We start from the raw sequence: 22,615 nt of genomic DNA on the forward strand, positions 1-22,615 counted from the left end.
TTTTGAATTCATGGATTGATAATGTCAGAGGTGTCAGTGTTCCTTCCCCTTAGAAGTTAGTTCACAGAATTAATCATGGTTTCCCCATAAAAAGGTCCCTTCTTGGGGACAAGCCACCTGAGGCTACCTACCTTGTTTTCCTGCAGGTCATCAAGGCCATCATTTGCTGTGTCATCATGCTTATCATGCTTTGATCAAACTTTTTTCCCCCCCAACATAATTAAACCTTCCTTTGAACGTATTTTTGGCAGTCAGTTATGGAGTTTAATTTTTCATGTTCCAAAAAAGAAATGTGAAATAAGGATCACCACCCACCAGATCCCTAATAGATTGTTAGTAAAACTGAAAAAAAGCAAACAAAAAAAACCAGACTGTACTTGTATTGAAAATCAGGATTTTTTAAAAAATATGTTTATGCTCTCTAAATGTTATACTGATATCAATTGAATCTTTTCATTCTAAAAGTCAAAATACTAAATATAGATGTCAACTCAAGGAACCTGGGCTACCATATATTTAGGTTAACATTACATTTCCTAATCATAAGCTAAAATCTCTTTTCAAAAAATATTTGTATGTTGTTGTTAGGCAATAAATTAGACACATTTTGAAAATGATCTCTCTCCAAAGAGCTGTTAATAGGAGGAAAAAACAACAACAAAATGTTGAGTTTATTTTTATGTAAGAAGGTTTATTTGTGCTACTGGTTGAGTAACATAGTTTATAATGCTATTTACAGGAGGAAATTGCTAAAATATTGAAAAAAATTGTCAGTCCTAAAGATTACAGATAGTAAACTCAGGGCTATTTCATATTGAATCCATATATCATGATATTAGGCACACATTTGACAATTATGGGATGGAACTGGTTTTAGTTAACCAGCAATTAGCTTTGCCTATGGTCTGTTGAAAATCTGTTCAGTTGGCACAATTAGATTTATTATTCTAAGGAAAACCTAGTAGGTTATTTCAAATATTCACCAGAAATAAATTTCTTCCTCTGAAAAATATACATTTTATATATGCACATTTATCTATGTATGTGTATATAAGTAGATAGGGCGAAGGATATATTTGTAAAGAATGTACCCTTCTTGTCTTTCATGTGCATTTGGAATGATTTATATAATTAAAAGATGAAGTAGAGCATAAGGTCATCTGGAAGCCAGAGGATTTTCATGGGTCCCTTTCTTAGGGTTGTTTATAAGACAAGTGATGTTGAATTTGGCCTGTCTTTTTTTTTTCACCTAGAACTTACTTGAAGTTTTGGTGTGTCAGTAATAAATCAAAGCACCAGGCTTTCTGAGGTGAAAAGCACATTTTAACAGCCTTCCATTATTTTGGGGATCTACCATGGACCTTCTAGCTCAATACTTTGGGAATTGTCAAACTTTGGTGGAGTTTGCTTAGGTATTAGCTATGCCTGTGCTAAGATTATATGCAATTAACACAAATCTCTGCCGTTCTCCACTTCCACATGACTCTGGCTTACTACATAGTTAGGGTTGAATTTTCTGAAGTAAATGTTAATACTTATTTCTATTAAACCATACAGTGAAGCAAAAAGGAGGAATTTAGTTATCTTGTAAAAAGATATGTACATATATATATATATACAAATGAATGTAAGATTTAAAGAAACTTGTGTGATAATTAACATATTGGTAAAACTTTCAAAGACCAAATGTTTCCTTAGCTTTTCTTTATTCTATTGATGTTCGTACTTCTAATTTTATTATCCTAAGAGCTGTGCATTTTAAACAATACAATATGAATAAAGCATATTAAAATGATAACCCAAGAAATGCATTTTTTTCTCCCAATAGGAAAGGATATAGTCAAAATAGATAAATTCAAGGTCCTCTGTTGCAAGGCTAAGTGCACTGAGAAATGTGCTTCAGATGATCAGATGGACAGCAAAAAGAAAAGGGTACATTCTTTTCACCTTCCACATGTTTTAGTTTGGAGGAGGGTGATGCTGCTCAATGTGTATAACAATTCCAATTAGAGTCTGGTCCAAAAATGCTGTTCTTTGATTTGGTCCCCTGATTTGAGTTTTTCTTTTGGGACCAGTTCATGGTTTTCATAGCCTTTGTTGATGTAGAATCCATTTTTACCATCACTTGCATAGTCCGTCCTATTTATGGGGGGCCAGGTAGAGTCTTCTGCCAGCTTTTTTTGCCAGGTCCTATATTGACTTTTAGAGTAGAATCCAAATACTTTCTTGATCAACAGCCAGAACGCTCGATTCTGAAGGATGGCATCCTGGAAAATTAGATGTGAAAAACAGTCAAATCACTGTGCAGTCTCCGTGCAGCCAGGCAGCTCCCCACACTTCCCCTGGGTTGTGCTCCTGGCGGCTGCTGCTGCTGCTGCTTCTCCTCCCTGAGGTCCCCTTATTCTTCCTTTAAGAAGTAAATGGTTGCTTCTGTTCACAGTTACCTGCCGAAAGCATACGGCCTTTCACCTATCCAGATTTTCTGGTTAAATCCTGGCTAGTGACTCACTCAGGATTCCTTTTCTGACAGACTGAAATGATAGCAATATATAGAAATGGGAAACCCCTATTAATCCTGCTACTTACTACCAGCCACATACAAGGTGCCAAATAAATGCATGTTGAAGGAATGGTTGAGCTCTAGCTATCAAAGGGTTTTTGTTTTCCATTTTTTTTTTTGAGTTCCCTTTTCTCTTTCTTCTCATTCTTATGCAATTTTCATACATTTATAAAAATAAAATTGGTCAAATTTTGCATTCCACTGTCTATACTAGACTTAATGTCATGAATAATCTTTTAAAATAGTAGCAATAGTTTTTTAAAAGTTTTTATATAATTGCAGTAAGAATACAGCTACAGTCTTAATAAACATCTTTAATGACTGTATGGCATTTCTTCAAATTGATGTATAACTATTTAAATACTTGACAATGCTTCAGTCCTGTATTTTGCCACTGTAGATACACTGAGATGAGTATCTTTATACATGTAGGGGTTTTTGTCTGCCTTTTTGTTTGTTCAGGTTTTTTTTAAATTATTTTGTTGGTTCTTCTTAATTATACATGACACTGGAAACCATTTTGACAAAATTATACAGGCAAAGGACATATCTTATTCTAATTAGGATCTCATTCTTGTGGGTAAAATATAGTATCAAAATTGGAATTAAAAAATATGAAAAATTTAATTCTTATTTTATGCAAGATAGTATATATTTATAGGTATGTAGCATATACATATATATATAAATAATATCTATATATTATAGGTATATAGATACATATTTTAAAGTTTTATTGATTCCTTTTCCCAAGGGACTTACTTACCTGACTCTTATTTATTTATTTTTCTAACTCTCCCTTTGAAAAGCAGCACCTGAGCTTCATACTGTGTGGGTAAAGTTATGTAGTGACACCAACCAAGCAGAAGACCAGTGTGAGAGGGGAAGACTTTCAAGGGTAGACATTGATAAGAACAAAGGCAGCTTCCCATCTCTCTTCATCAGGGCTGTCCTCCTGAAAACAGCTGTTCCCTCTAAAAGATCCTATTGAATTTTAGCAATGCAAGGTCACCTCATCTCAGCTCTCCTAGATTATTGATAACATTCGAAAAGTATAATACCTTGCTTTTATGTGAGGCAAAATTAGAATTAATTTGATGTTTTACTTTCTGTGCAGAAAATACTAGTAGGCTTCAAAGAATTTTAAATCACTGTCTAGGGAATTTTCCCCACAGAGAATATGTGTTAAAAATAAATTAATAACTACAGTTTGGGGGACCAAAGTAGTTGGGAATAAAGGAGCATCTGTTGAGAATAAGACCCTTTATTTGTTTATCTCTCTGGAAAAATAATAAGAAACACAGAAATTACCTCTACAAAGAAGGCAACACAGAACTGGGTAAGGGCTGCTACCAAAATCGAAACTCTCCATGATGTTATGGTTGGGATAAACTGTAGTAAAAGAAATACCATCATTATGCAATGCATTGCTTATGTTACACTTTAAAAATATACATATCAATTATCTTAGTTTATGTATTTATCATAATTCTCTGAGCTTGGGGGTGGGGTGTGTGTGCACATTTCCTTCTCTACTCTACAGATGAGAAAACTGGAAACAGAGTCTTACCCAAGCACTGACTCAAAGCCAATAAGTAAAAAGCAGAGCCAGAGTCCAAATGAGAATGGAAGGACTCCTGTTGGCCTCTGCCTCCTCCACAGCTGACAGTATCTATTGATGAAGTGTGCCGTGGGTGGCAGATGTGAGAAAGAGGACACTTTGGAGCCTCTGTGTCTTCATTTTTATCCTCTGAGAAATGGGAAAGTGGGGATAAGATTGACTCCTTCAGCTACTAATTACTTTCCAATTTTCTTCTAATTCAAAGCAAAATCTACTTGGAATTCATTTCTTTTTCAGTAAAATTGATACATCATAAAATCTAAAGGGGGACAGAGATACAGGCTTATTTTGACAGACTAAGTACATGTGTTCTTGGCTCCAAATTTAATGGCTTTATGAAAATCTCGCCCAACCCCCTTTAAAGATAAAAATGTGTCCATTGATCAACTACACTTGTTTAATAGATGCAAGAGCCACCATTTCCCATGGTTTTACCCACAGTGAAAAGGTAGTTAGGTGGCCCCATTTCTGACCCCACAGACTAGAATTTGGATGGATGATTTTGTGTGGGACTGAGCTCTCCTGATGTCAATAACCACAGCCCCCATAGCATCTAAATGCTTACCTTAAATTCTCATCCCTATCCTGATATGAGTTATTTCAAGATAACATGTGGTCATTTTTTTCCTCAAGTGGAGACAGCCTTTAAAAGGGTTGTGAAATGCTACACATTGGGTAGAAGTTGTTTGGAGAAGGTGGCTCTGATCCTAGTAGACAGAGAATCCAGCCCAGTAGGATCTCAGTGCTGCCACTACCCTGATCCATAAGGACTCTTCTCCAACCTTTGACCTAGGAGGCACTTGATTTGGAATTAATTACACCATGGCCTTCCCTCCTAGCTTCTAAACTATTTGAGGGCAGTGACCACATCTTACTCATCTTTGTAAACCTTGCACCAGGCATACTCTGGAGCTCCACCTTGTTTGGTAAATGAATGAATGACATGATGATATGAGCTTTCTTTTTCTAGCTGCTTCTTCCTCAACAGCTTCTCTACTCTTGCATAAAGCCTTCCTGCCATCATCTAACTAGTCTGCCTATTAAATGCCCTCCACAAAACCTTCAATGACTCCCTGTTGGTCTTGGCATAAGTCCAAACTTCACTGCCTGCCTTGTCCATCCAAGCCTTCCTTTAATCTTTATTCTTTTCCCTCATAATCCATAGCACACTGCCGCACTTTTAGCAAATCCTCTAGCTCCTTTGTAAAGCAAGCTTTGCTTTGATTCTTGCTACCCTACATTCTTTGCAGTTCCAAGACAGAAGAAGGCCCTTTCAGCTCCCTCTGCTTGTGTCTAGGATGTTTCCTTGGTCAGAAACATCCCTGTCTCCAACCCAGCAAAATCCAGCTTGATTCTGGATCCCAGCAAGCTGCATGCTCTCCGTGAAGCCTTCAAGGACAGCTACAACCCAAAGTGAGTGCTGCTTCCTATGTTCTTCCCAGTGCTACCTTGAGACTCTCTTCAAGCATGGATGGCACCAGGTGGCCCTGTCATCATCTCACTTAGGTGTGGCTCATCTTCACAACAAAACTATAGCCTGAAAGTCAGGAGCCAATCCTTCTCTTTCTTCAATATCTCTCACTGCAACAGTCCAAGAATGGGTTTAATAACATCTTTATGAGTTTAATTTTAACCCAATATATCCTGGATCAAATGATGTTGACTGATTAAAAAAAAAACTCCATATAGTCAATGTCTAATAGGACAAACATGTTTGCTTATTCTTTTATCCTTACAATGATATTATAAAAGATTTCTATTATGTGTTTAAAAACATTAAAGCTGGAGCATTATTGTATTAATGCATTAATTTTATTGTATTGGTATAATATACAGAATGAAGTATTCAAACATAATATTTTCTGAATGAAAAGGATAAATGTGCCCAAATGATAGTACAAGTAATATGAAAATATGTGTGAGATATAGAAATGCTATTTGTCTAAATATAAATAGTCTCACATATTTAGTGGTCAGAGAGAATATGGTAATAACTGAGCTGCAAATAACAATGTAAATATGTTCCATGGTGAATATGAATCATGTCAGATATGCAAATAAATGATACTTACCTCCATTCCCTGGTATATATCTTGAAAATCAGAAAACAGAATGAAGATCGTGAGGCCCGAGGCAGATATCAGCAAAAATGAAAATATATCTGAAGAAACACCAAACATTATTTTTAGATGCTAAAAGAATGTTTCATATAATTTGGCACACATTGCAGAATCAATTATCTCTGTTGGGCAAACACTGGATACATCTTCAGATGTTTTGATATATGCTCATATGTTTTAAAATATGTTCAATGCTTATATGATAAAGGTGATATCTTAAAATCTTTCCTGAATAAGGCTGAAAGTAGAAGGATGTTCATTAAAGAAGAATGTATATAGGAACCTCTGTAAGGGAGTTGCCTCAACTGTGGATTCCTGGAGGCTGGGACATCCTGCTTTGACCATCTGAATGGTCACCAGAGAGGCCCTGGTGCATTAGCTCCACCTGTCTAGTGAGCCCTGCACATAAGGAATGAATAGGCCTCTTGGCAGCATTTCCTTCTTCACTGCTAGGAGAATAAAGTCCCAGAATCTGTGATCAGCGTTCCAGGCCTTTACCAATTTGGTCCCATCAGCCTCTCTAAACTGACCTCTGACTGTTCTTTTTAGGTGCAACAGAAAAGTTCAACCACAATAGCCAGCACTTCCACAGAGTCCCAGTTCTCTGACTTCTCTGCCTTTGCTCACAAAATGCTCTGTATAGGCAAAATTCTTCCTGTCTTGGCATAGTCCTTTTTTTTCCCACTTAATGAGCTCAGTTTAACTGGCACTTTCCTTTCAAAGACCCCCTAATCCTCCCTTATGAATTTTATTTCATATGGTACATATCATACTCAGCCTAATCTTAATTTATCTAATCTACTAGGCTGTGATCACTTGGAGCAATGTTGGATGTGGGCACCAGGGACTCTGACTTGAAAAAAATAAGTGAATGACACATACATCTGCTGAATTTCCAACCTGCCCAAATTGCTTTACTTTGGGGAGATAAACTTCCCCAGATAAACTGTTCCCAAATTATTGCTCATATCCCTCAAAGCCCAACATCTCCTGTCGGTCAGAGCTGATAGCACAGCACTTCATAAATAGTACCTTAGAAATGTCTTTGATAGGAATATCACCTTTAGGCTAAAACACTAGAATTAAATTGGTGTTGTCATGATATAAATGACCACAAGGGTTTCCCTTGAACTCTCCCAGTGTCATGTGTTCTGGTGCTGATGGCCTACTGCACAACTCAGTAATGTACCAACTGAAAATCTGAGGCAAGTGCTCCTCTCCAGGGGGCCCTACTTTTGAAGCCACACCCTTGCACACCTACACTTGCCCTGGTTCTCATCCATGTCTCATTTCTTGCATATGATGCGGTGCAGGACCTCTCAGAAGAATGTCCAGGATTGTTCTAGAGGAGTGTGAAGCAGGGAGGAGAAAAATGGGAATTGCATCTCCCCAAATAAAACAATCTACTCATGGTTGTGGTGATAAAAAGATCCCAGGAGACAGCTGTATTGCTCTTACATACACTTCATTGTTTGGGAGGGGCGGGGACTCAGAAGCTGGCAAGAGAAGGATGCCTCACAAAGGCCTGGTCCTCCTATTTGACAATAGGAAGGAAATTGCATTATGTGCACAATATATTTTATAAAAAAAGTTTTAAAAGAGGTAATCCATAAGAATCCTTAAAAATTATTTCAAAGGAAGAATGTAGAACTGGATGATTTTACTAATTATTTCTTGCAAATTGGCAAGGAAAGGATCATTCCTACTAAAAAAAAAAATTATAGAAGAAAGAAAAACTTAAAGAAGTTTCAAATCTATTACCCAAGCCTAACAAAACCTAACACAGAAATCTTCAGAATCCCATATGAAATGTAGATTTTAAAAAACTATAAAAATTCAACTTAGTAAATGTATAATCCACCACAAATTAGTAGCATTTGCTCAAGAAGACAATTTGATAATAAGCTTCTTAATATAACACATTCTAGCAGTCGGTCAAAAGAGAAGAAAGAATAATCATCAAGACAGATCATGGGAAGGCATTCTATGAAATGTATCTCCTGTTTTTTGATTTAAAAACACTATTGATTAACTGTAAAAGAAGGGTATTTTCTTTATATGAGGTGGGCTACCTTGCACCAGTATTCAGTCATATTTATGAATGAAAACTACTAGAACTATTTCTATCAAGGGGTGGAGCTATCTACTATCCTGCTATTGTTTAAGATTGTCCTAGAAGTTCTGGACTATATACTAAGATAGAAAATAGGGGCATACATTCTAGTTATGGGAAATGAAGAAGGAATATTATAGCTAGCTATTATTAGTACCTGTCTTTCTAGAACACTTGAGACTCAAAAGTTTTTAGAAAGTTGAGAAAATGAGGCTACACTAATCTTGCTACTTATTAAAAAATCTTATAAAATTATAATTGTTAAAATATAGTGAAAGATCAAAAATAGAGTGGTTGGCATATCAATGGAACACAAAAGACAGTCTGGAGTAAATTACACACACACACACACACACACATATATATATATAAACATATGTAATATAAATTATAAGAAAATCATAAATACATGTGAATAGAGGTATGATGAAGTTGGCATTGTGCTTGGCTAAGGAACAAATGAATGAAAGGATATTAAATACTCAATAGTCAAAAAAAGTCTGCTACAAAAACTGATTGACTAGTTGGATAAATTAATTTGATCCCTACTATAAAAATGTACCAAAATTATATTAGATTTTTTAAAAAACACTAAAAGAAATTTTTAAAACTACACAGTGTTAATCTATCCTACTTTACAATTAGAAAAACTTTCTGTGTATAAAGGAAATGGGGAAAAACCCATAAAAGAATAAATAGCTTACACAGGTAATAAGGAAAGTAACAGTAATCCAATAGAAGAAATAAATAGATGTAAAAATGTACCTAGACATTTCACAGAAGAGATGGCTAGGGATGTGAAAATGTATTTAATCCTCACTGAAAATCAAAAATTGCAAATTAAAACCAAATGAGAGATTATGTTTAAAAAGTCTTATTTGACTTGACAAGAATTTTCTTTTTATTTCCCATGTTGGATATGCTGCCTGAAGCAAACTCTTTCCAAAGGAATGATTGGACTGAAATTGGTACAAACTTTATGAAAAGCAATGTAAGTTTTATACCATATTTATAATACCGAACTATTGGAACAGTTGCATGGTCATCAACAGGGTGACCATGAGTCCTCTTTTGCTCAGCCATTTGGTGTTTGAGCCTGGCATGATTATCAATCATGGTTTTCTTTTTAACTCTCAACAGTGTCTCTGTCTTTTGGAACAGAAAATATTCTCTGGCTTTTCTGCGTAAAGGTCTTGATTGTAGCTTTGAAAAGTTTTTTTTTGGGGGGGCGGGGGTGCTCATTTTTTATTCACTTAGATGAACATACTAGGGAAGTAAATAAGAATTTTTGAGTCCCTAATAAAAGCGCTGGACCCTTTCACATGAAATTCCTCATGCAGTTTTCCCTGAGGACTCACTTTCTACAGATGAGGAAATAGGGGCCCAGAATGAATGGTTACGATAATTTCTTCAATATTCTGAAGTTACCAAGGGGTCAACTTGTAGTTGAATTGGTTCAAACCCTTTTCCAAAAACAGTGTGGCATATATGCTTGTGCTTAAAATGATTCTTGGTGGCTTCCAATAGAAAAGGACTCATGTGACCGTTGAACAGTGTCTGTGTTCATCTGCAGATGTGCAAGTTTTTGCCTGGGGTTCTACCACCCATGACCATCACATCCAATATTCATTCTGAAATAATGCAATTATTTTCTTCTTCATTAGTAACTTAAAATTCTGGGAAGGGTGGGGAGGAGATAAGTATTCAGAACCAAAAAAATAATTAAATTTTATATACTTACAGTTTGTGTAGATAGGTTTTCGAAATGGTTTTCCCTTAGAAAAGATGAATGCTACTGTGATGCAGTTGAAGGTGACAATGGGCCACAGTGTGGTAGTCTCAAAACTTAAAATTGAACCAGGAATCAGAGTTGCATTTCTAGTCCAGTTTCTTTCCAAACTCACATTGGATGAGAAATTACTTGGGTTGGCCAGGAAGCACTCACTACAAAGGAATTGCCAGCAGTTATGGAACTTTCAATTCTATTTTTAATCCATTAGATGAAAAAAAAAAGTTAATCACTACCCTGGAACCTCAGGTTTCAACCTGTTCCAGTTGGTAACTACCAAGACATTCTGTTAACTTGTTGCAATGACAAAGAAGAAATAAAATTCAGAGGATGTCAGGATCGGTCTGTGGCATTACATTAAGGGCAAGTCTTGAAAGGGCTTGGATGACAATTTTCTAAGAAATTTCTTTCAATTCAAAGAGTAAATATACCATGTGAATTGGATGTGTGTGTGTGTGTGTGTGTGTTCTTCTTCATGCACTACGGGGAGCCTCCTATGTCCTGAGTTTGAATCTCCCTACTCTAATCCTCTCTCCTTATATAGAAAAAAATCTTCCTGAACATGATGTGCTTCCTATGATGAGGTACGTAATTTATACGCCATTTTGCCAATAAATTAAGGAAATTTTTCAGACTGATCTAGGAGACCTTCACATCCCTTTTCGACCCCCAATCTCGTTGTCATCTTTTGTCACTTCTCTCACTCTCCTTACACTCCTGACAGATGGGATTATCCCCTGTTCCTAAAATGCCACAGTTTGCAAACTGATCAAATTGGCATGTTCCCTTTAACTGAAGTAGCACTTACCTTTCAAATATCATTATATTTTACATTACTTTTACTGGGAAGTGAACCTAACACATTCTATTCTTCCCTCTATTGCTCAGTTAGCTCATTATTTTGCAATGATTTTGTTGATATATTATTATTTTCCACCTGAGGGGTATGATTTCCTTGAATATGGAATTTTTCTTTTGATTTTGATTTGTTTTGTTTTACTTAAATTTATAAGAAATCCTTAGGCACAGTACAGTGGGGTCATATAATATTTACTCAGAAAAATGCTTGCATAAGATTCAGGATTTCCCAGTCCTGACTTTTTTTTTTCTTCCTCTTCTTTTTTGTTCTCCCCCCTAATAATAAAACCTATACATTATTTTCTATTAGCTTTCTTCTTTAGCTTGAAAGTTTATAATTACTATTATAACTTTATTGATAAGATTAATTCTCCAATTGTAAATTCAAATGCAAGACTTAAAATCACTATCCTGGGCTCCCTAGGGTCCAGAAATGTGCTTTGATATAGTAGATGTCCAGTTAATGTTTGCAAAATAAACCCTTGGAACAAAGGATCAGAACTCACATTCTTGCACACACACACACACAAATAGACAAATAGCAAATAGACAAATAGATTAGATGGGCTGAATTACAGTTGACCAGTATTGTACAGCCAGTTAGGGATAGAAGCAGAACTATCCCTATTTCTTCTCCATTCCCTATTCACCACACTGTGGTTTCTATCAGAATTTGACTGATAGAGTGAGTGTATGCACTCCAATTTGGGGGAGAGGGGAATCTGGTTTTGAGTCTAAACAAGGTTCTGTACTTCAAGTAATACTCAAATTGCTGAATTTGAGATCTAAACAACAACCTTAGACATCATTTGATAGTTTTCCATATGAGTTTCACTGATTTCTGGGTTTCTGATGCCTTCACTCTCACAGTGGTGGGAGGACGGGGTGTAATATGTGTGCATGCACTTTTCCAGAAAGCTCTTTTCCTGTTTTCTTTTAGGGTCAGGGAGGCTTCCTCAGAAAAATTAAAGTTTTCGCATCTATGATAAAGTTTACTTCATCTTACCTTTGATTTATATAGTTAAACAAAGAAAGCCTAGGAGGTGAAGAGACTTTTCTTCAGTCTAATGTTCCAATTCCATCAGAGCAACAATACCATCAACTAACATTTAATTGTAATGTTCATTGGAAAAATCCAAATTAATTTAAGCTAATCTCTCTGTATGGCTGTTTCAGGGACCAGCAAACTATAGCCCACAGGCCAATCCAATGTACCACCTGTTTTTATAAACAAAGCTTTATTGGAACATGGCCACGCCCACTTATTTACATATTGTCTATGGCTGCTTTTGTACTGTAACAGTGGAATTGACTAATTGCAACAGAGACCATCCAGATCACAAAACCTAAAATATCTACTGTCTGGCTCATCTACAGGAAATGTTTCCCAGCCCTTGGTCCATGGGAAATTCAAACTACTAAGGAATGGATAATTCACACAGTCAACCCGCTGAGAGATGTACACATCAATCAGCAGTGTGACAGATCTTCCACACCCTCTCCACATGGCTCATCCAGAACTCCACTATTAACTGTTTTCTGTTTTATCACTTGTGTTTTGAAGCATGGAGACTCAATTTTTGTTTATTAAAATTTTAGGATATATGTTTGAACCAAGCTATATCTAATTACATCATCAGAATGGAAAGCTAAGAAAATGAACTCACGCGTCTCGGTAGACCTCACAATACCAGGGTTGTTGCTTCACATAGAGAAATGCACAGACCTGCACAATGCAGGTGAAACAGGAATGCAAGAAGACCGAGAGCAGCAAAGGCGGAGAGAGGAGCTGTCCGGCTGGTCGAAATGGAGCCAGCTTTGGGTAGGCATGTGTTGAACTCACTGAAACGCAAGCATATTTTTTTCCTTTACAATTTCATCATTAAGAATAAAAAACTGAGATACACATTATCTTGTGTCTTGTACTAGAATTCAGATTCAGCAGACATGAGTTTAAGGTTTACAACTACATAAGCATAATTCTATACAAGCTTTCTCTCTTCCTTGCTTTACCTTTAGAAATGAAAAGTAATGCATTAAAAAGCCTGGAATTATTACATTTACCATACCACATGGCACACACATTTTTTTCCACAAGCAAACAAACCAGAGATGGTATGTAAAAGAGGAAGATGGCCTTCCACATGGGGTATGCAACACAAATATTATCTCCCAGTGATGACAGGAAAGTGGAGAATTAGAATAAATAGGCATTTGGCTAGACTAATCTGTATATGCTTGGTAATTAAAGAAAGCACTCCATCTATTAGTCATTCAACCAGCATTCTCTGAGCAATTCAACGTGCCAGGAACTGTGCCAGGAGTGTGTTGTGTTTCTTCCTGGATACACACATAAACGGGAGTTTTTTTAATGCACATTCCATTCAGTTAGGGGGAAAAAAAAACCCAAAGAAAAATCTTGCTTCTAGATAAGAGTGGTGTATTGTGTTTTTGACCCTAGGGCTTTTTTTTTAAATTTAGGGATTGGAAATGAGCAATTAAAAAGAACAATTATTTTCTAAAAAGATGACTACATCCTTCTTAGAAGTCATATACTCTACCAAGCTGATGAAAATGAAATGCATTTTCAAGACAGAGCAGATAAGAAGTGTGGAGACATTAGGAATTAGAAACTTCACATTTAAAAATTATTATTCACCAAGAAAATGCAAATAAAAAATACATGACATACTGTCCCACACCACTTTGACTACTATGATCTAAAACATCCAATAACAACAAAAACTGCAAATGCTGATAAGGGTATGGAGAAAAGGAACTTAAGTTATTAGAGCTGTAACTTAGCATAGCTACTATGGAGAATACGGAGGTTCTTCAAAAAACTAAAACTAGAACTACCATGATACTTCTAGGCATATATACAAAGGAAATAAAAGCATCAGAGAGAACTGATAGCCCATGTTTATGGGGGTGCTATTCATGATAGCTAAAGTATGGAATCAGGCTAGGTGCCTATCAACAAAGAAACGGACACACATACACACATACACACACACACACACACACACACACACACACACACACACGAGCATTATTCAGCCATAAAGAAGAATGAAATCCTGTCATTCTTCTTTAGATAGATGAAACCGGAAGACATTTTATTAAATGAAATAAGCCAAATGTAGAAATACAAGCACTGCCCGGTCTCTTTCATATGTGAAAACTGGGGAAAAAAAATCAACCTGAATAGTGATAACTGGAGACCAGAAGGCTGGGGGTGGGGGATGTGAGGGTGGGAGAGGGGTGGTTAGATCTGATCTATGTGCACTGTATTATGGAACAATCGCACTGAATCCCATTAATCTGTACAATTAATATGTATTAATAAAAATTTTAAAATAATCATGTTTCAGTTTTTGTTTTCCTTCCCTTTTCACAGCTTATCTCGGGTTTGTCTGATAAACAGAAGGTAGAAGGTGGATGCTTATGTTTGCATTTGTGCACGTAGAGACAGGGTGGTAGGGACTGATGTTCAGTTTGGGATAACAAAACTCTGAAGCAGGTCTTCATTGGTTCATTGTGTGTCCTGGGTTAGCCATTAAACTCTCTGATTCTTCACTTTTTTCAAAATGAGCTTGTTGAAATGTTTAAATGGTATCCAAAACGCCTTTCAACACATTTATTCCAAAGCTCTGACTGTCCACACTCTCGCCATTAGCAGTTCCATCAGTGATTCCCAAGCAGGGTGGCAGGCTAGGGCCTGTGGAGTGTGCAGGGGGGAGAGAGACATCTCCTCAGACAATTTGAAGACCAAGGGAAGATGTGAATAAATTGCATAGTAAAGAATTTGATGGGCCTTTATCCTCACTTTCTGGGATGTTTCCTTCACATCCCTGGGTGCTGGGAGAATCTCTCTTTTTCATGGTGATAGTTTATGCTAATAAGATGACTGATGGTACCTTTGAGGAGAATATTATGTTAACAACATTACTCAGGAATGGGGTTGGCCATACTGAAAGACCAACTGTGGGATTAGATCTAAGTTTTTGAGCCACATATCAGCATGATCTGTAAGAGGTGGCTGGAAATTGAGCTCAGCCTTTGGTCAATGATTCAATCAGCCATGTTTAATAATGAAACCTTCAATAAAAACTCTAGACTCTGACATTCATTTGAGCTTCCCTGGTTAGCAGTACCCTGCACATTGTCATACATCTGTGTGTCAGGATGGTGAGGCATCCTGACCCCATGGGGAAAGGACAATGGAAGTCACATTCAGGACTCCTTCCAGACTTTGTCCCCTGTGTCTCTCTCTTTGGCTAGTTCTGAGCTGTATCTTCTTGCTATAAATAAAAGTGCCATTATAAGCATAGTGCTTCTCTGAATTCTGTGAGTTGCCATAGCAAATTATTGTATCTGAGAAGGTAGTGGGAACCCTTAAATTTGCAGCCAAGTGGTCAGATGAACCCCAGACTTGAGGCTGAACTCGGCAGACTTGTGGAGGCTGAGCACCTCACCTGCAATATCTGGCCTAACTCTAGGTGGTTGCTGTCAGAAGTCATTGCTTGGATACACAGTGTGGGCTGAGGTCAGGGCTGGAAGAGACCATATTCCAAGGTCACAGAGGCAGAGGCTGAACTGTTTGGCATTCTCTCTGCCCTCCAGTATCCAAGATGGAATGTGATTGCACAATTCATAAAGAGGGTATTGGAGAGAAGGATAGTGACATCTCTGTGCATTTGGCCTCTACCTCTTTGGTCAATTCTCTTACACATGCTCATTATAGTTTCTGGTCTTTTAATCTTATTTTTTTTAATAAAAGAATTGTGGTAGATTGAATTATTGGCTTCATAGAGGTGGAGTTAATTTGGGGCTTCACTGTGTGACATTGTGTAGCCAAAGAGATGTTAACATTGGTTTTAAGCATTCTTGCCTGGTTCACCTTGCTCTGCTTTTGCTCTCTGTGACTCTCAGGGAGAATATACACTGTCTGTCCTTTCAGGTTGTCCCTAAATGGAGAATGTAAAGAACTGAATCAAACCCCAAAGCATGACCAAAATCAACCCATCTACATTCTAAAGCATCATGGTTGTGCTGAGCAACCTAGATCCTCTGAATGATAGTCAGGCTATAAACCCATTAGCGGGAGAATAACTGCTTGGGGGGCATAAGCCCCTGAATGTTGGGGGTAGGTTTTATTTGGCATTCTTGTAGCAATAACTGGTTGATATCTGTTACTATATGATGTGAGGTTTCCTCCCAAAGCTTTTGCCCCCTGCCCCTCCAAAGCTTCATGCTGCAAGAGGATTTGTAAGAGAAATGATTGGGTTATGAGCCTTAACCCAATCAGTGAATTGATCCCCTGATGGGATTTACTAAGTGGTAGCTAAAGGTAGGTAGGGTGTGGCTGGAGGAGGTGGGTAAGAGGGGGTGTGCCTCTTAGGAATATATTTTGTGTCTAGGGAGTGGAGTCTCTCTGCTTTCTGATCATCATGTGAGCAGCTTCTCTCCACTACACTCTTCTGCCATGCTGTTCTGCCTCACCTCAAGCCCCAAGGAATGGAGCCATCTGTCTATGGATTGAGACCTCTGAAACCATGAGCCCCTGAATAAACTTTTCCTCCTCTACAATTGTTCTGGTCAGGTCTTTCAGTTGCAGCAGGAAAAAAAAGCTGACTAAAACAACATACAGAGCATTGAATAAACTTACATAGAGTATTTTGATTTTTTCCATATTAGAGAATTCTAATATTTCTAACAGGGAATCTGTTTTCCTGAGTATAAATAACAACAAAAATAATAAATACCATCTTGGGACACTTACTAGGTTCTAGAGATTGTGCCAAGTGTTTTATAAATATCATCTTTATTCCCTGAACAAGCAACGTAAAACAGATAAATTCTACAGATGATGAAAATGAGGTTTAAAGAAGTAGAACCCCTTGCTTAAAGAAGGTTAGTGAGTGACAGGGTGAAGATGTGAACTCAGGTCTGTCTGACTGTAAAGCCTCATGTTCTCTGCTCTGCAGCACATTGCAGTATGGTGGGTTTCATAAATTAAAATGAACACAATGAGAAGCCCTGAAATACCAACTTGGATAGTAGTGCTGTTCATCCCTAGGCAGAGAAACTGTTCTGAATTGTCCAGATTTCCTTAAAATGATGATGACATATGCTATCGGACAGTGTGCAGAGGAATGCAAGCTTACAAAATCATACATTTTACTCAGAATTAATCACCCCATCCATGAGTTCCCACAGCACATTACTCACAATGCTGCTATGATGGAGGGTATCTTGCATTAAATTCAGTTGTTTACCTATGTACTCAGCAGCCTGTGAGCTCCCTGAGGGAAGAAACCCTGCTTCATTAGTTTCATCCCTTACTAACTCTGGCATAGAGCCTGCTACAAGGGATGATTCTATCACTTCATGTTCTAGTATCAAAAGGTAATCTTTAATTGTTCGGCATCCTTTGGATGTCATGTAGTTGATCTGCTTTACAAATATTTCAAAACATGCAAGTCAGATTTCCATAGACTCATAAACCCATCTGAACTGCATGCAAAATTCTGAGTGCATCTCATGACATTGCTCATAAGTACCATTTGCTAACCAACTGTGCCCCTGGAGCTCCAACCTCATGACATGTCAAAGGTGAAAAGATTTTTATCTCCCACCAGCTTCTCCAAGAGGATCACATCCCAGAAAAGGTGCTCAGCAAAGCACTGGTGGGGTTTTTGGAAGAAATATATGTCATGGAGAAATTCCCTCCCTCATCCACTTCTCTAGATACTGCTTCCTCTTGTCTGCAGGAGTATTTGGCCTACATGGAGCTCAGTTATATGGCCCCACCTTCACTCACAGAAAATGATTGGCCTCATGGTGGACATTTTACCCAAGTGGGTCAATAAATTTCCTCTCTAAAAGGTTTGCAGCTGTGGCAATGAGAGACTGAGCTCATCACCTTGGGAAAAGAAGCAGAAAGGCTATGGAGATTCAGCCCTATTGCCACCCTTCGGGGAACATTTGCAAGGTCAATGAGTAGAAGCCAGTAAGAAACAGTCAGATTGGAAAAATTAAGAGAGAGAAGATGGCTGTTTGGAAATAAAGGAAGTGAGCCCATTTTTGAATTTTCAGTGTTCTAGCCTCCCTCAGGCCCATGAGCTTCAGAGTTTTTGTTCTCAGGTGGCTTTTGGGTAGTTATGTTCCTCATCACCTCCCTTCTCTATCTTCTTGATAGCGTGTGAATGAATCTTGTGGAAGACGAAAGAGATGTGGCTAATTGAAATTTTCTTTAAGGGAGTTGCTACACAGATTAGGGTCCTAATTGACTTCCCCTCCTGACTTCATCTCATTTTTCTCCTTGATTTTCTCTTTATGTATCATTTCTTGTCTTATTGGCTGTTTTTGTATTTTGCCTTAAAATCCTACAGGAACTCAACAAGAGTATACATAAGTAAGTAAATAAACTAATTAAACACACCATGGCATTGTCTTTTCTCAGTATCAAGCCTTAAACTGCTTCCTTGGAAATGTAAGGAGCCTTGACAAGAGTCATTTCACACTGATCACATCCAATTGTCAGTGACTCATAAGGGCTGCAGATGAATGTCTACCCTTCTCAGCCGTCAAGATTTTCTGTTTTCTGCCCAACGCACCTTTTCAAATTTTATCTCCTGCTGCTTCTTTTCACGTACCCTACAGTATGGTCAAATTGAAAAACACTTACCCCATATTTATCAGCTCTTGCTCATGCTGTTTCCTTCTATTTGAAATGCTCTCCTTTTAGCAAAATGTTTTTGAAATCTATCCATCCCTACTGTGTTGTTGTGAATACTACGTGTTCCATGAGGTCATCCCTAGCATCTCTCTCCTTTCTCTGTTGCTTTCTCCTCCAGAAACCCAGATTATCAAAAACAATCACTCCTTTCTCTGAACTCCCAAAGATCTGCTGTTTTCTGCCACTCACTACTTTTGACTTGCATCTCATTTTTTCATGCATGTGAATCCCCCACTAAACTCTAAACTTGAGAGATCATCCTTTTTAAGTCCCCCTTTTTGTGCCTTTACATGGAGTAAGACAAGAATGCTTGTGTATCAGAGTGTTGAGTAGTGCTTTTCTTGTGTGGAGAGTTTGGGTGAGCCGTCTGTATGAGGACAATAACTAGGAAGTGCCAATTTAGTGTGAAGAGATAAGATCCTAATGTTTCCATAGCACCTTGTAAGGGAGACCCATATTGGACCTTCAACTATAAGCATCCCCTTCCCTGGCTCTGTGTATTGATTTAGCAAGGGAAAACCATAGAGATTATCAAGAGATTCATCAAGGGGAGTTGTTAGGAGTAGTATAAACTGTCATTTTCTTCCTTCCTTCCTTCCTTCCTTCCTTCCTCTCTTTCTTTCTTTCTTCTCTTTTTTTTTTGGCAGTGATGGGGTGGGGGAGAGTACCAGGGATTGAACTCTGGGCACTTGACCATTGAGCCACATCCCAGCCCTATTTTGTATTTCATTTAGAGACAGGGTCTCACTGAGTTGCTTAGTGCCTGACTTTTTGCTGAGATTGGCTTTGAACTTGCGATCCTCCTGCCTCTGCCTCCCAAGCCACTGGGATTATAGTCATGTGCCGCTACACCCGGCTTTGAACTGTCTTTTTCTCCTCAGGGTCTCCACAATCTAAGGAGAAGTCATAAAACCCACTCTAGGAGAGACTGGACGTGATTTTGAGAGGAGGTTTGACTGTGCATACTCCTTTTCTATGCAACATATAAAGGAGGGAGGGAAACAGTGAGACCAAGCTATACACTTATTGTCTGGTAGGTCAAGTAGACGTCATGGAATTTAGCCTGGCAAGAGCAACCCCAAAGGGATCTGCCCAATGGTGCAGCCTGCTAAAGTCTTTGTGGCATGTACCACTAGAACATAGCAGCAGAAAACATTTCTGAAGGGTCAGAAAAAACATGTATTTTCATTTACTTCCATGATAGGGAGTGGTCTAGTCCAGACCCATCCACAGGGAATCTCCGAAGAACTCACAAGTGAGCACCACACAGATTGCCTGAGTTTAGATGCCTGCTATGTCAGAGGCATTTGACAGGACAGAACTACAATGCCTCCACTTAAGTAAGAAGAGCCCTGCTCTTGAAGCTCTTATTCCCTGAATAAGGGAGGAGAGTGGGTGAAACAAGGCAAATAAAGAGAGGACATGGCCTTCTCTCCCACTGCTAGCTCCAAGCCACAAGTCAGACTTGATCTAGGGGGAGAAAAGCTTTGAATTGGATAAAAATGTGAAATATTAATTTATGATACCTGGATTTTTCATATCTAAAGATGAAAGTCATTTTAATACTTGAAATTGACCAGGAAATGACCCGACTGTGGGAGGATGGAGCTTGCAGGGAGGGGAAAACAGAAAGTTTGAAGGCAGAGAGTTAAGAGCAAGTAAATGAAAATACATGTTTTGTCTCCACGCTCATCTTCACCAGTCTTCTAGAGGGCAGCCCATCTCCCAGACCAGCTATAGGTGTGTTGAATAATAACTGGATACGGTTTGTCATTCTGATAGAGCATCATGCTTCCCATTTATCACCCTTCCAAGTCAGTCTTCTCTTAGAGGTAATCATGGTCCTTCCTGGAGTCATCCCAACATCCCCACTGAGCCCACACTGGAATGAGAGACTGAGAGCTTCACAGGGTGACCAACTGGCATGATGATCACTAGGCTATTGTCACTGGAAAGAGTAAGAAGCCTCACCTCCATAATCAACCATGGAATTAGTGGGTAGGTCTCAAAGTAACTTTCTCAAGGTCATATAGCAATTCTGAGGCAAGACTAGAACTACTGCCCACATTTTAAGGTTTCTAGTGACATAAGTCTACCTAAATTCATTCTGATTCTTTTTAAGCGCTCAACAAGCCAGCCAGTCTTGTCAAAAGAAAAAATAGGAGAGGCGCAGTGTGAGATCATTGAGCTCTGTGTGAGTGTTTAGTGCACAGTGCACCATGATGTAGACTTTATAGGTATCCTCAGGGATACCTGAGGACATTTCACATGAGGAAATAATTTATTTCTTAAGTACGTTGCCAATGGTCACAGAGGTCCTTGGAGGACTCTCTTACTTGGGTCCAGATAGAGAGTGGTAGAAGATGTCCATGGCTTCGACCCCCCCCCCCCCACTGCCTGCCATATTAGTTCTTGGAAACTCTTAGCATTCCTTTTTTAGTTTCATTCATAAATAAATCATGCAAATTGCTTAAAAATACCCAACATCATAGAAGCAATAGCATTGATTCAAAATTATTCAGTCATCTGAATATTAATAGCATATAGAAAAATATTTAATGGGCTATGAATAGACACTTCAACCCTAATCATCAAAACTGATATCACTTGTGTCTCTGAAACTGGTGAATTTTGTCATTTGGTTGATATAATAAATGACTTCAATATCAGTTTCATGTTTTAAGATGCTACGTGAAATTCTCAAAGTTATTAATATCCTGCATGATCTGATGTTTTATTGGTTATTTTTCATAGTACTCCATTGTTGAACCAAAAAAACGGGATGACAGTGCCATTCTTTTTCTTTGCCCTCTGTTGCGGCAGTTACCTTTCTCACTTATTAAGAGTTAGTATCAGGCCCTGAGTTCCTCGATCGGAAACACTTTATCAGCGTCTCCTCAAAGGAAAGAAATGAATAATAGCTGTTGTAAGCCACACCTTGCTTTTGAGAGAATTCCACTAGAATAAAATGCTAGCATTTGTTTTCACATGTCATGGACCTAAAAAACCCTAGTTTCACGTCAATATGAAGAGAAAGCTGAATAATGGAAAGTGATCCTTGGGTTTTTAAAAATTCCCTTTCTAGATTTCTTATTCATTTCTCTCTCTTTCTAAGACAAAAACCTACAAAGAGCTCAGAACTTTTAAAGTTAAAACCTATTTGCTATCAGAATAGTTTACTATCAAGTCGGTACTTTAAGACTCAAGTCAGCCCAACATCACTTTGAAAAGATTATAGGCAACAAGATCTGAGTAATTAGGATGCCACTTTCTCAGAAGTTGTTACTTGTGTAGGTAGTTCTAGAATTTCAGAAATAAATATGAGTAATGCAGTTGACTTTGCTAAAGAGCTTACTTGTTAAACAGACCATCAAAGTAATGGCTACATCCTGCAGGAGATACTGGTAATTCCCAAAGATCTGTAGCTGCTGAAAAAGAAGGAAAAGTAAATGTAAGTGTGGCTTCTGTCATTACAGAGTTTCTGTATCATTCCCAACACTCTTTCTAAAGTTCTTAAGAGGCAATTGTTATTTTTCTCCTCTCCTCAGGAATCAAACGATTTACCTAAAACCATTAGCATCTCATGGGATGAAATGAGACAGACCATTACTTTCCCGACCTTTAACTGAATTCCACATTAGCAATGGGAGTCCATCATATGGAATCACACTCCTATTGGTCACATTAATTCTGGCATCTGCCCTCTCAGCAATGGGATTCTCAGTAGAAGATTTTAAAGCCTGAAACCCCCTCCTTGAGAACACTAAACTTCAACATCAAAGCCTACTCACGTTACAGACCAGATTTATG

At 38.0% G+C, this 22,615-nt stretch overlaps 1 protein-coding gene across 1 annotated transcript in view; it reads right to left on the reverse strand.

Annotated features, from left to right (window-relative positions):
- Window positions 1-2,006: 2,006 nt before the first annotated feature.
- The window catches only part of Atp13a5 (ATPase 13A5), an 88,795-nt gene continuing 68,186 nt past the window's right edge, over window positions 2,007-22,615 (reverse strand). Inside the window, exons 25-30 of the mRNA XM_027935927.3 lie at window positions 22,161-22,233; window positions 12,729-12,903; window positions 10,156-10,358; window positions 6,254-6,342; window positions 3,872-3,952; window positions 2,007-2,267 (exon numbers count right to left, since the gene is read on the reverse strand). Coding sequence (XP_027791728.2) covers window positions 2,007-2,267; window positions 3,872-3,952; window positions 6,254-6,342; window positions 10,156-10,358; window positions 12,729-12,903; window positions 22,161-22,233 — 882 coding nt within the window. The remainder of the gene's footprint in view (window positions 2,268-3,871; window positions 3,953-6,253; window positions 6,343-10,155; window positions 10,359-12,728; window positions 12,904-22,160; window positions 22,234-22,615) is intronic.

This window comes from Marmota flaviventris, chromosome 8 (genome assembly GCF_047511675.1).
Source record: "Marmota flaviventris isolate mMarFla1 chromosome 8, mMarFla1.hap1, whole genome shotgun sequence".
NCBI classification, from domain to species: Eukaryota; Metazoa; Chordata; class Mammalia; order Rodentia; family Sciuridae; genus Marmota; species Marmota flaviventris.